This window comes from Carassius carassius, chromosome 31, assembly GCF_963082965.1.
Source record: "Carassius carassius chromosome 31, fCarCar2.1, whole genome shotgun sequence".
Taxonomy (NCBI): Eukaryota; Metazoa; Chordata; class Actinopteri; order Cypriniformes; family Cyprinidae; genus Carassius; species Carassius carassius.
In genome coordinates this window covers 19,153,167-19,166,607 of record NC_081785.1, presented here as the reverse complement: position 1 = coordinate 19,166,607, position 13,441 = coordinate 19,153,167, and the positions used below count along the sequence as shown (strand labels likewise).

The following is a 13,441-nucleotide window of genomic DNA, read 5'->3' as shown; positions in this document are numbered from 1 at the left end:
CAGGCTGAAATATGTCTCAAATAAGAAATATTTGTTACATATACAGGTACAGTATGTTACATTCTAAATGATGAAAGCTGACTCCACTGTGATGTGACCCTGTCTCTCTCTCTCTCTCTCTCTCTCTCACACACACACACACACACACGTTCGTGATGCTCTACACGGCGCATTTTCCCTGACATGGAAAAAATTTTAATCGCATTATATGACCCCTTTATGTTTAAAAAAAATCAAATGCATTTCAAATGTAGTGTGTTGTTGTTAGCTTTAGCATGTTCAACTTAGAACGGTTTGCATCCATACATTTTTAAATACAAAATTTTATGCAAATGTGATGACATGCAATTTATTTAATTAAAAAGTATTTCATTATCCAATAAATAGGCCTTAACACATTATTTAATAATAATAATAAAAAACAGTAACACTTTATAATAAGGTTAATTAGTTAACAATAATTAACTACTTTGGTTAACATGAACTAAGCATGAACAGTACTTCTACAGCTTTTAATAATCTTAGCTAATGTAATTTTTTTAACATTTACTAATGCATTTGTAAATTATAAGTTCATTAGTAAAAATCAAAAGTTGTACTTGTTAACATTAGTTAATGCACTGTGAATTAACATGAACTAAGAATGAACAACTGTATTTTCATTAACATTAACAAAGATTAATAAATACTGTAATAAATGTATTATTCATGTCAACTTTAACAAATGGAACCTTAGTGTAAAGTGTTAACAATATATATATATATATATATATATATATATATATATATATATATATATATATATATATATATATATATATATATATATATATATATATATATATATATAATATATTATTTATTTACTTATTTCAATCTAATATCACAACATAAGTTATTTTATAAAATGGTGACAGTATATATTAATAATAATAAGTATTAGTAAATAATAAGATTATGCACACATAGTGATGTAAAATTTTGATAGTACTGCCACCCTCTATAATAGTAATAATTATTATTTTTATAATAATAGTAATAATGATAGTTATTGTTGTTATTATTGTTGTTAGTAGTAGTATAATTTGTATTAGCACAACACTTTATTATTGTGACGTGAGTTTGTGTCAAACAAAAAAAGTTAATGCGGTGCACCTAAATCAAGATGCAAAGATGATTAGACTTGAGGTTGTTTAAGCTAGTTGAGGTAGTGAGGGAGAGAGGAAAAGAGAGAAGTGGATTGACAGAGAGGGACAGCAGCATGTCTGCAGACCTGCTCAGAGCAGCAAGCTCACATTCACCCCTTTTCAATTAATCTTTCATACGCCTTTCGGCCTGTGAAGCAATTAGAGGTGTAGATGGGTCTGCCTGACCGTGGAGAGCACTCACTTCAGTATGGAGGTGAAGTGAGGGGGTTCTGCACTATGGCTTTCCATACAAAGTTCTATATACACAATACCGCTGCTGCATCGCAAACCACATCTCAAATACAGTGCTCTCTCTTTATTTGAATTCTCTCTCTCTCTCTCGCTCTTTCTCCGGGCAGTGCAGAGGTAGATCAAAGGCACCATGTGTGCATGCTTATCATCACGGACTGCAGTGAAAGGTTAAAGCATAGATAGACTATGTAAATGTGAAATTATTCAAATGGTTTCTGAATCCTCCCACTGTGACAGCAAGGTGACTAACCGCTTAGTGTTTCATATGAATTAATTACTCCATATTTTGCCAGTTGGATGGTGCAGCTGAGTGGTTCAAAAGGATTGTTCAAGTGTCATTGAGACCGGTATGGTAATCTTACTTCCAAGGAGCATAATTTCTTAAAAGAAGTTTAGCAGATTGTCTAACATCATAAAAGCAGTCCATGGGCATATTTACACTTTCTACCACAGTGCACAAAAGAGTTATTTGAAGAGTAAAATAATTATTCAACAAAAGAGATATATATATATATATATATATATTAGGGGTGTCCCCGACTAAGGATTTTCATAGTTAAATCGGAATTTTCGAATCTTGCCTATAGTCGACTGATAGTCGAATCATATGTTTGGGGGCGGGGCGAAATACATTAACAAGAGTCAAGTCAGACATTCGACTAACATAATTACTGATGTTAACACAGAGAAAATGTGTAATGAACACCTTGCAGATATAAATGGGGTAAATAATGTTTTATAATTTGATTAACAGCTAACACTTAAAGTGTCGGTCACGGATTATGGAAAGTGAAACATAAATCTATAGGGGTGGTTGGATTTATTCACACACTTTAAAATATTAATTAATTAATTTGAAGCTTCTTTCTTTTCAGATTCTTACTGCTTTATCATAATAGGCTATATATTAACTTATTGGGAGAAAACCGGTAGTTCTATGTGAAATCACACATTTGAGCTCCCCCATATAGTCAAAATGGCATAATCAATAACACCCCGCTAATATTCGACTGTTAGATTGGTAGTCGAATCAGGCTCCTCGAATCAAAGCATCGATTCATCGACTATTCTTGGTCACCCCTAATAAATATATATATATATATATATATATATATATATATATATATATTAGGGGTGACCCCGAATAGTCATAATATATATATTTCGCAGTATAACTCTTTTACTGAGTTTTTGATCAAACAAAAGCAACCATAATGATGTGTATGAGGCAAATTTCACAAAGCTTTTCTTAATTAATTCTACTGGCACTGGCTTTGAAAATTTTATGGTCTAGGCCAGTTAGTACAGTTAGTAAGTACATATTTTTATATTATTTGAATATTATCAGGCCAGAAGTAACTGTTGTGTAACATATTGTATATATTCAGTATAGCCGCAGCACAGGTGCTGGTTTGTTTGTCCTCTTCTGTGAACAGATGTGCCCACTCCAGTGGTGTCTTTTGGCAGTGAAACCATCCCACCGCTACTGGTGTGTGTCCATGTCCCGCCTCAGTCCTGCAACTGTCCTCTGGGCCCTGTTGGACAGAGCCATGACTCTGTCCCCCGGTCCCAGGACAGCTTAATTTAGCTTATTTGCCAGCTGCCCTGCACTCTGTGCATTTCATTTCCTAATTATTATTTGTTAGAACCTCATTTCCTCAAGGTGACATCCTCTGCCTGTCAGAGGCAAGTTATTGTACCGGACACAGCATGTGTAATTAAGCAAATGAAAGCTGTCAGGTTGGGTTGAACCCCCAAAGATCGCACATCACGTTTGGAGCAAACCCCACAGCCATTAGCGTTTTGCACCAAAATTATTCCACATTTAAATATGTGCCTTAATTTTCAGATACAATGCACTTGTTTATTTCTAAAAGTCTCTGAATATGAGCCTGCTCTGTCGTTGTGTGGCCACATAGGAAGAAACAAAATAAGACACCAATGCCAACATGGCTTCAAATGTTACAGCAGTGTTAATAAAACAGCGCTCTTTAATGAATACAGAAAAAAGGATTCGCCTCAGGTTTTGATTTAATTATTGCTGAGAGCTTGTTTTTAATTTAATAACAATATGTCTTTACGTTTGAGAAAAGTTGAGGAGAGAGATGTAGCAAACATCTCACAATTTGCCGCCATTTTGATAAGGTTTAATACAAAATATAGGCTTATGGGAAGCATAGACTACAAATCAAAATCCTTATATCTGGTCCAAACTACATTTATTTGAAATTGTGTAATCATTTATATTTTTTTGTACTTTACTGTTTTATATTTTGGAGTCGAATAAAACTTTTTAGTTTTTTAAAGAAATCTTTCATGTTCACCAGGGCTTCATTTATTTAAACAAACAAAACAAAAAAACACATTAAAAACAGTAATATTGTGACATATTATTACAATTTAAAATACCTATTTTATATTTTAATATATTTAAAACAGATTTAAGTTTCACAATTCAAACCTGTAGCTTTATATTTATATAACTTCATGTAATAAGTATTAAAAGGATAGTTTTCTTAATCATTTTCTTTCTTTCCTTGAAACACAAAAATGGAAGCTTCTTGTTTACACTTACATTTTCCATACAAAAAAATGACACTGTCGAGCTCTACAACCAAATGTACTTCTTAAATGCAGGCCATGACAACTGTATATTCATTCAGTCCGAGTAGTGTGTACTAAACTGAACTGAACAACTAGTTATTAATGCAGTGATGGCACTCTCTTTTGGCCACTGACAGCTCATGTCTCTCTCTTCCCCATGTGTGGTGCAAGCGAATCAAAAGAGGTACGTGTCTTGACTCGTTTGCAAATTCTGACACAAGTCTGTCTCTCTCCACTGCAGTGTCTCCCACCAACCGTGCGGTCTGGGGTCAGCCCACCAGAGACAGCATGCTGTTCAAAAGAGCAGCTTAATGAGCATAAACAAAACACAATGCGTCTGCTCACTAATAATTGCGTACAAGCCGCGCACGCACATTCATCCGTTTTCAACCTTGTTGTCATGTTAATAATTCCCGATTATTCTTCATGAGGAAGCATGCACCCACAGTGCTAATAAGCATAATACACAGCAAACCATCTTCATATAGTTCACTTTGAGAACACACACACTGAAAAATCTTTGTGTAAAGGACATGACAGTAAATTTAAATTTTTGTGTGAATTGTCATTTTAAAGGGTTAGTTCACCCAAAAATCTAAATTATGTCATTAATAACTCACCCTCATGTCGTTCCAAACCCGTGAGACCTCTGTTCATCTTCAGAACACAGTTTAAGATATTTTACATTTAGTCCGAGAGCTCTCAGTCCCTCCATTGAAGCTGTGTGTACGGTATACTGTCCATGTCCATAAAGGTAATAAAAACATCATCAAAGTAGTCTATGTGACATCAGAGGGTCAGTTAGAATTTGTTGAAGCATCAAAAATACATTTTGGTCCAAAAATAGCAAAAACTATGACTTTATTCAGCATTGTCTTCTCTTCCGTGTCTGTTGTGAGAGAGAGTTCAAAACAAAGCAGTCTGGTTATCCGGTTTGCGAACGAATCATTCAGTTCACCAAATCGAACTGAATCGTTTTAAACGGTTCGCGTCTCCAATACGCATTAATCCACAAATGACTTAAGCTGTTAACTTTTTTAATGTGGCTGACACTCCCTCTGAGTTCAAACAAACCAGTATCCTGGAGTAATTCATGTACTCAAACAGTGCACTGACTGAACTGCTGTGAAGAGAGAACTGAAGATGAACGCCGAGCCGAGCCAGATACGAAGAATCGAAAAATTCTAACTGACCCTCTGATGTCACATGGACTACTTTGATGATGTTTTTATCACCTTTCTGGACATGGACAGTATACCGTACACACAGTTTAAACGGAGGTCTCAGGCGTTTGGAACGACATGAGGGTGAGTCATTAATGACATAATTTAGATTTTTGGGTGAACTAACCCTTTAAAGGGACAATTGGTCATTGGGACATTGTTGGTCGAGATAAATTGAAAGCATACTCGTGTTTACTTATGTACTTCATAACGAAATTGATTCCCTGCTGCAGAACAGTACTGCATTCAAAGCTAAATGTGGAGAAAAAGAAAAAACTGAGAAGCAAGAGGGAAGCTTATTGGATGAGCTGTTTGACAGGCACAAACCAATCAATTCAATTGGTAATTTCAGCATGTACTACAAGCATTCAGGTTTTGCAGGGGTGGTGAAATATAGATTTCACTGCTATGATGGTTAATTTTTGGACTGCTGCCATTAACTGTATTTGTAGTCATGAAGACATTCATCCATTTCAGACCTTGACACTTTATCTATCCACCTCTCTATCTTTCTGTCTGTCCATCTGACTATCCATTTCAGACCTTGACACTTTATCTATCCACCTCTCTATCTTTCTGTCTGTCCATCTGACTGTTTCTTATCTTCATCAGAGCGTGGTACAGCATTCGATCGGATCAAATAGAAACTTGTCAGAGGTGTTAAAACCTAAATGAAAAAATGGTTTGCGTGTCATCAATACATGGTGAGATTCAATATTAAGCGGCTCTATAATCTGATAATCGATTCAGCCAAATCAGTTATAACCAATGCAAACAGAGAAATAAGATTTGTTGTTTTTTTCGTTTATTGAAGGGATAGTTCACCCAAAATTCAATTTGATTCAGTGTTTTGGCTAACAAAAATACTTTAAAATTATTATAAAAAAAAAAAATAGATTAAATAGAAAATAGAAAAATTGAATAATAATAATAAAATTCTGGGCAACTAACTGAAATAAAAAAGTTGCAAAGGTAAATAAACTAAGGAAGCATAAATAAAAATGTAAAACCACATAACAAACTTAAAACAAAAGCTCATTTAAAATATAACCAATATTAATAGCGTATAAATAATACTAATATAACACAAGTTATATTATATTGAAAAGAATGGCCAGGGTATTCTTCAAAAATGTCTGATTTTGCCTTCCACAAAACAACATGAGGATGAGTAATTGATGGCAGGATTTTTGTTTTTGTGTGAACAGAAACTTAAAGTCTGTGTAAAATTGTTTGCCTCCTATGACTCATAAGTGTAGTCCCGTTTGAGCCCCAAAGATCCCATATTCTTTCTCTGTCTGTTTAACTATCTGACTTAGTCAGGAATGACTCACATCCTCTGGGGGAATTGTTTTGTTTTTTTAGAGCCCACCTACATCACGATGGCGCCCCCTGCCTGCGGCTCACTGGACAACTGCACACTGGTGGAAAAGAGCTGCCTGTACGGCTTTCGGCAGGACTCCAACGGCTGCAGGACGTGCAGCTGCAAGACACGTAAGTGAGCTGTGACGTCGCTAGAGAAGTGCTTCATCTTCCTCACCCCACACAGACGCTGTCAGGTGGTTTTAATGTCTCCAGACACTGACTGGCTTTAGCAGAGAAGTTTATGAGGATAAACACTGAAGGGCAGATGGATTAGGGGATTGTTTTATACTAAGATAGGCTGAGTGAATTTAAGGCTGACAAATGTCACAGGAAAAGGATAATAATGCTGATTTTAATGATTAAGGATTGGACCATAAGCGTAGTCGTGGATCATAAACTTACTATTTTTAGATATACACTACTTGCCAAATGTTCAGACACACTTTTGATTTGAAAGTATACATCTAAATGTAAATATATACTTACATTTGTTTTTAAGCAAACATAAATTTTGTCTGTGTAAGAATTTCTTCACAAAACACATTTTTTGTATTATTTGCACAGTAAATATAATGCATAAGAAATATTATATAAATTTACAAATATAGTATAATGTTATAATACACAAATATTACACATGTAATATACTGTATAATAAATCTTTAAAACAAATAGGGCACAATACAGGTATTTTACTTATTTTATTTTATTTTTTGCACTTCATTGCTTTGTAATTTAGTGTTTACATTGTTTTTTGTTTGTTTGTTTGTTTTTTATAAAAAATATTATAATATACCAAGTATTTATTGGTATATTATATTGGTATGTAAGATAATATAATTGGCTGCTTCTCAAACTTAAGTAAAATAAAATAAAAATAAATTAATATTAAAACTTTCAATTAAAAACATAACCTAAAACTGAATTTAATTCAATTTAATATGAAAGTTAAAAAATAACGATGGATGACTTGAAGAAAGTTAAGGAAACACAGCATTTATTATATTATATTATATTATATTATATTATATTATATTATATTATATTATATTATATTATATTATATTATATTATATTATATTATATTATTTCTTTATGTGTTAGTGTACGTTGGATATATTTTGTTTTTGCCTCCCTGTCTTTGTGTTGATCTTAAAGGGTTAGTTCACCCAGATAGCAAAATTATGTCATTAATAACTTAACCTCATGTTGTTTCAAACCCGTAAGACCTCCGTTTAGCTTTGGAACACAGTTTAAGATATTTTAGATTTAGTCGGAGAGCTCTCAGTCCCTCCATTGAAACTGTGTGTACGGTCTACTGTCCATGTCCAGAAAGGTAAGAAAAACATCATCAAAGTAGTCCATGTGACATCAGAGGGTCAGTTAGAATTTTTTGAAGCATCGAAAATACATTTTGGTCCAAAAATAGCAAAAACTATGACTTTATTCAGCATTGTCTTCTCTTCCGTGTCTGTTGTGTGAGAGAGTTCAAAACAAAGCAGTCTGGATATCGGGTTCGCGAACGAATCATTCAGTTCACCGAATCGAACTGAATCGTTTTAAACGGTTCGCATCTCTAATACGCATTAATCCACAAATGACTTAAGCTGTTAACTGTCAGACTTAAGCTGTCAGAATCAATCACCAAAAGAATCTGAATCACACATGCGCAGTATCATCAGCTCCTCGGTTCTTCTTATCTGGCTCGGCTCGGTGTTCATCTTCAGTTCTCTCTTCACAGCAGTTCAGTCAGTGCACTGTTTGAGTAAATGAATTACTCCGGGATATTGCTTTGTTTGAACTCATAGGGAGTGTCAGCCACATTAAAAAAGTTAACAGCTTAAGTCATTTGTGGATTAATGCGTATTAGAGATGCGAACCGTTTAAAACGATTCAGTTCGATTCGGTGAACTGAATGATTCGTTCGCGAACCCGATATCCAGACTGCTTTGTTTTGAACTCTCTCACACAACAGACACGGAAGAGAAGACAATGCTGAATAAAGTCGTAGTTTTTGCTATTTTTGGACCAAAATGTATTTTCGATGCTTCAAAAAATTCTAACTGACCCTCTGATGTCACATGGACTACTTTGATGATGTTTTTCTTACCTTTCTGGACATGGACAGTATACCGTACACACAGCTTCAATGGAGGGACTGAGAGCTCTCGGACTAAATCTAAAATATCTTAAACTGTTCCAAAGATAAACGGAGGTCTCACGGGTTTGGAACGACATGAGGTTAAGTTATTAATTACATAATTTTGCTATCTGGGTGAACTAACCCTTTAAAGCGTGTATATGAAGGTAATTAATGTCTAAAGCTGTAATTAATTAGTCTCTTCTGTTTTCTTGTAACCTTCAGAAGAAGAGTTGTGCAGTGCTCTAATTGCCAGCTGCACTCTGAAATGCCCTTTTGGCTTCCAGACTGAGATTCACGGCTGTGATGTTTGCCAGTGTCGCCCACGTCACAAGAAGTGCAAAGCTGTGGCCTGTGCCAAGGACTGCCCATTCGGCTATATGTAAGAAAACAATAATCTGATTCACAGAGGTAACAATAACAAGAAGTGCAGTTTCTGTTAAACGTCCATTGTTAGTGGTACAGTATGTGATCAAATCTCTAATGACTTAATGAAAACCCATAAAGCTCTTCCTGACATTGTTTCCTTGAGCCAGGCTGGTCCAGGGGGACAATAACACTAGTTTCACTTTAAGGCAATTTGGATTTAAGTTCAAATACATGACGTGTTAGTTTTTTTTTAGCTTTAAGGATTAGTAAAATAAGGTCTTTCTTCTCCTCCAGCTTAAGTAGTAATATGGTTCTGAAAAATTCCAGACCATTTTGTCCTTCTTTTTATATCATTCTTACCCCAATGATTTTCTATACTATCAGGAATGGCAGTAGTCTTTAGTTGTCACAAACTGAAGCGAATCCCACACTGTACTGGAGAAATTGTGAATGACAAAATGATCCCCTGCGCTGCGTTGTGCTTAGCTTGTTTGTGCCTGACTGCAAATTTAGAGCTGACAGCTAATTAGGGCCGGCTCAGATCAGTGCTTCTGATTGTGCCGCGTTAAGGATGAGCTGCGATAGTGAAGCTGAACGCCTAATCTACACAACACCATGTGTTGATGCAACTATGAATAAACACTGCTGCTCTACATCTACAAAAAAAAAAAAAAACTGCTGCAATTATGCAGGCAGCTCGCCGAGCCAATTTGTACAAACTTTTGTGGAGCTGTGCAGTCGACAGGTTAAAGAGACACCTTGTGACAAATGTGGAGAAAAGTGCAAGAAAGTACACACGACTACTTTCAGTGACTGATGCCTAATTGTTGGTTGTTGTTTTTTTTTTCACTTTCTATTCATACAAGAGCACAGGGAGATGGGGAACAGGATTGGGAACTTTAATTTGTTGCAAGCCAGATTTAAATCCAAAAAACCCATTTGAGTACCACAAGTCAACGTCTCAATGAGGTGTCGAGCGCTAAACACCAAGTTGTGGCTCCAACGATTATTTTGTCAGTAAACCTTGCTTTGCGGAAGCCTTTTATTTTGGTAAAATGATGAAGGATGTTGTTAAAAAGTTCTGTTGTAAGCAACATAGTTTAATGATTTGGTAATCCCAAAATAGTTCCAGCAAACATTTGACAAAGTTCAACATTTGACAAAGTTCAACAAAGTTTGCAACGGATTCTGGAAACAGTCCTGACAAGCTAGTTAATTTCTGCAACAATGTGTCATACTACGGTGGTTAACAGCTAGTTACAGTGTGGTGAAACACACTCAAGGTCCAACACAAGTTTCCATCATGAAGTCATTTGTCTATCACACTGAGAACAAAACGCTCTGCAATATAATACTATCACATCTGTGGAGTGAGATTTGGACCCAATCTGATTTCACTGTAGGCCAAGCAATCCATCAATTGATTTCTAATTACAGTAAAGCTGATTTTAAGGGTAGCACAACCAATTCCCCTTCAGATCAAATATGGGCAGGGGTGTACATAAATTTTTCAGTCTGGTTCTCATGAGAGCACACAGAGATTTGGTTTGGTGCTCACACTGCAGATAGTGTGACTCATTAAATATAATTATAAAAATAAAACAACAATAGGGAAGATAGTATTATTGTACTTTATTTAGCATTTTTTTATAAAATAATAACAATAATAAAAACAGTGACAATGCTATTATATTTTAAAATAAAAAGTGAATATTAAAAATACAATTATTTTATGGAAAACTTGAAAATACAATGCTAATATTTACATTTTCTTTTTTTCTCTTTATTTTTATATAAATTTTAATCATTTTCAAACCTAAAATAAGCAAGCTTTTATTTTGGCGGGTTGCCAACAAGTCATTATATGCATATTTCTGTTTTAGCTGTGCCAAGTGAAGCACAACATTTTGCTTTAAAACTGGCAGATTTATGCTTTCAGCTGGAATGGATATTTTATACAGTATTACAGTTAGTCGATCTAAAATAGTGATTGTACATTAACAGCTGTCAACCATGTCAGTGTGCAACTGAACAGTCTGAACTTATTTTGGTCACACATGCCCACCTGCGCACCACTTACAGAATGTGCACCCCTGAGTATAGGTCTCTGCAGTACGCTAGAGGTTGTTTCCCAGTCTGTGGGCATATTTGAACTGCTTTACCCAATTTGCTCCATCCCACTGGGTGCTAGATTTCAGGGTGGGGTTACATGTGGACCTTCTTGATTTTATCCAGCTGGATTAAGCAGTTGATACATGTGCACTTATTGGGGAATGCCCTTTTTGTTCTGCAGAGTTTCCCTTTTCCTTTAGGCTCAAGTTGTGATGTAGTAGGTGCAAATATTCTGGACATGTGCTGTGCCACAAATGGGAAATGTAGGTTCGAATTTGGGTCATGACCCAAACCCGTTCCCCCTCATCTGCCCCATGATTGCCTCCTAATACTGTCTCTATATTTAAAAAGTGGAGAAACAACTCCCAAAATGTAAAAGGAAAACTTTGTTATTAGGTGTACTGTTCCTTTAAAATATTATAAAGACTGTTATGACAAGTGCAGAGCATGAGGCAGCAGCTTGCCTGGTCTTGCATCTCTATAGTGTCCTATCTGAGACCCATTCCCTCAGGTGGGATTGAATAAAGAGGAGTCTTTTTTTATCAGACTTTAGGCCCCTGGCCCATCATTGTCTCTTCCCACCTCAATTCTGCCGTCATGAATGAGCACACAAGTGCAAATGCTTGCATCTGAGATTTTAATTTTAGATATCTATTTATGCCCTCTCAAAGTTATGGTCAAGGATCAAGCTTGTGGCTTGAATAATGCATGCAGCTTAGCGCAGACTTCCTCCTCTTGCACAAAGAATATTGATATTCTTTGTTGCTGACATCATAGCTGATAGCTTCTTATCACCAAACCAAATACGCACTGCACATGGCTGCTTCTCAGGACTATTATTCATCCGATAATAGTGGAAAGAGGGATGAGGGATGGAAAGAAGCATGTGTGTGTGTGTATGAGATGGGCAATTGGTGGTTCAAGCCACTGTGCCCTGGATGAGTTTGTTCCCCAAGGAATGTGCCTTAGCCATCAGGGAGCATTTTGATTGGTCGTTTTGGTTAGTCGTCTTTAATGTACCATCTGCTGACAGGACTCCAAGTAAGGTCAACAAAGACTCTCTCTCTCCTCTCTCTCTCCTTCTCGCTCTGTTCCGGTGTTAACAGATGACATTGGACCATCTCTTTGGCACCTGGTGTATAATGCCAAGCTTTGATGTGCCAATGACAAAGTGTGCTGAGAGTGTGCACTGTCTCTGTATTAAGTCCATATGTCTTGAAGAGTTATTTTGAAAAGTGCACTCTATATATATGTGTATACGTACACACAGAGATCTGGCATGGAACTCTGGATGTTGCAGTCTGATAGGTCTAACTCAATCTGACCTAATGACATCATTATCACATGCCACAGCGGATTGGTTCTCTCCTGTGTTGGTAGCCAATGAGCTCGCTGCTCAACCTTCAAATATATGAATAGTCCTTGCCATAGCAGTTGCAGCTTGCTTCAGAAACCCTCCACCTTCCCCAGTGTCCAGTAACCACATGTACATGTAAAGGTGGATAAAGTTTTTGACTGATCATGTGATCTCCGCATGGCAGCCTCCATGAGGCAACCCATTCCAAAACAAATAAGCCTTTTAGGGGCCATTTACACAGGATATTTTTTTTTTTTTTTTAGTTTGACTGTATTTTCATTTTAGATCTGTATTCTTTTTTTTTTTTTTTTTTTGCCATGTCATGCGCATGACGATGCATAAGACATGAGTGCAGAGGTCAAAGACATCCATCTGGTGTCTGTTTACATGATAATCAGTGGAAAAGTAGCTAAGTGCAAAAATGTGTTCTGTGTGAATGGTAACTAATAGTACAGATATGTCTTGAGTCTTCATTTCTACATTGTTTGCATGTTCATCATTTATAAAAAAATATATTTTTGCAAGTATGATGTTATCTAAATGTATTTTTTTGTAAGGAAAAAACTTACTGGAATATGTATGTATTTATGTATGTATGTCTCTTTTAAGATTTCTTGTTCTTTTTCCCATCTGGTTTTCTGTCATCAGTAAGAACAAGCATGGCTGTGACACCTGCCGTTGTAAGAAATGCCCTGAACTGCCATGTGACATGTCCTGTCCAATGGGCTTCCAACATGATGAGTTGGGCTGTCTGATTTGCCAGTGTAAAGGTAAGTCACTTTTTGTCTTTTATAGAGCTAGTGATTTTGTTTTATCCAGTTTAACTACAGCA

The 13,441-nt window shown here is 35.9% G+C and overlaps 1 protein-coding gene across 1 annotated transcript in view; it reads left to right on the top strand.

The window, feature by feature from the left end:
• LOC132111715 (cysteine-rich motor neuron 1 protein-like) overlaps window positions 1-13,441 on the top strand; it is a 127,783-nt gene that overhangs the window by 102,667 nt on the left and 11,675 nt on the right. The window contains exons 8-10 of the mRNA XM_059519276.1: window positions 6,632-6,760; window positions 8,997-9,153; window positions 13,258-13,379. Coding sequence (XP_059375259.1) covers window positions 6,632-6,760; window positions 8,997-9,153; window positions 13,258-13,379 — 408 coding nt within the window. The remainder of the gene's footprint in view (window positions 1-6,631; window positions 6,761-8,996; window positions 9,154-13,257; window positions 13,380-13,441) is intronic.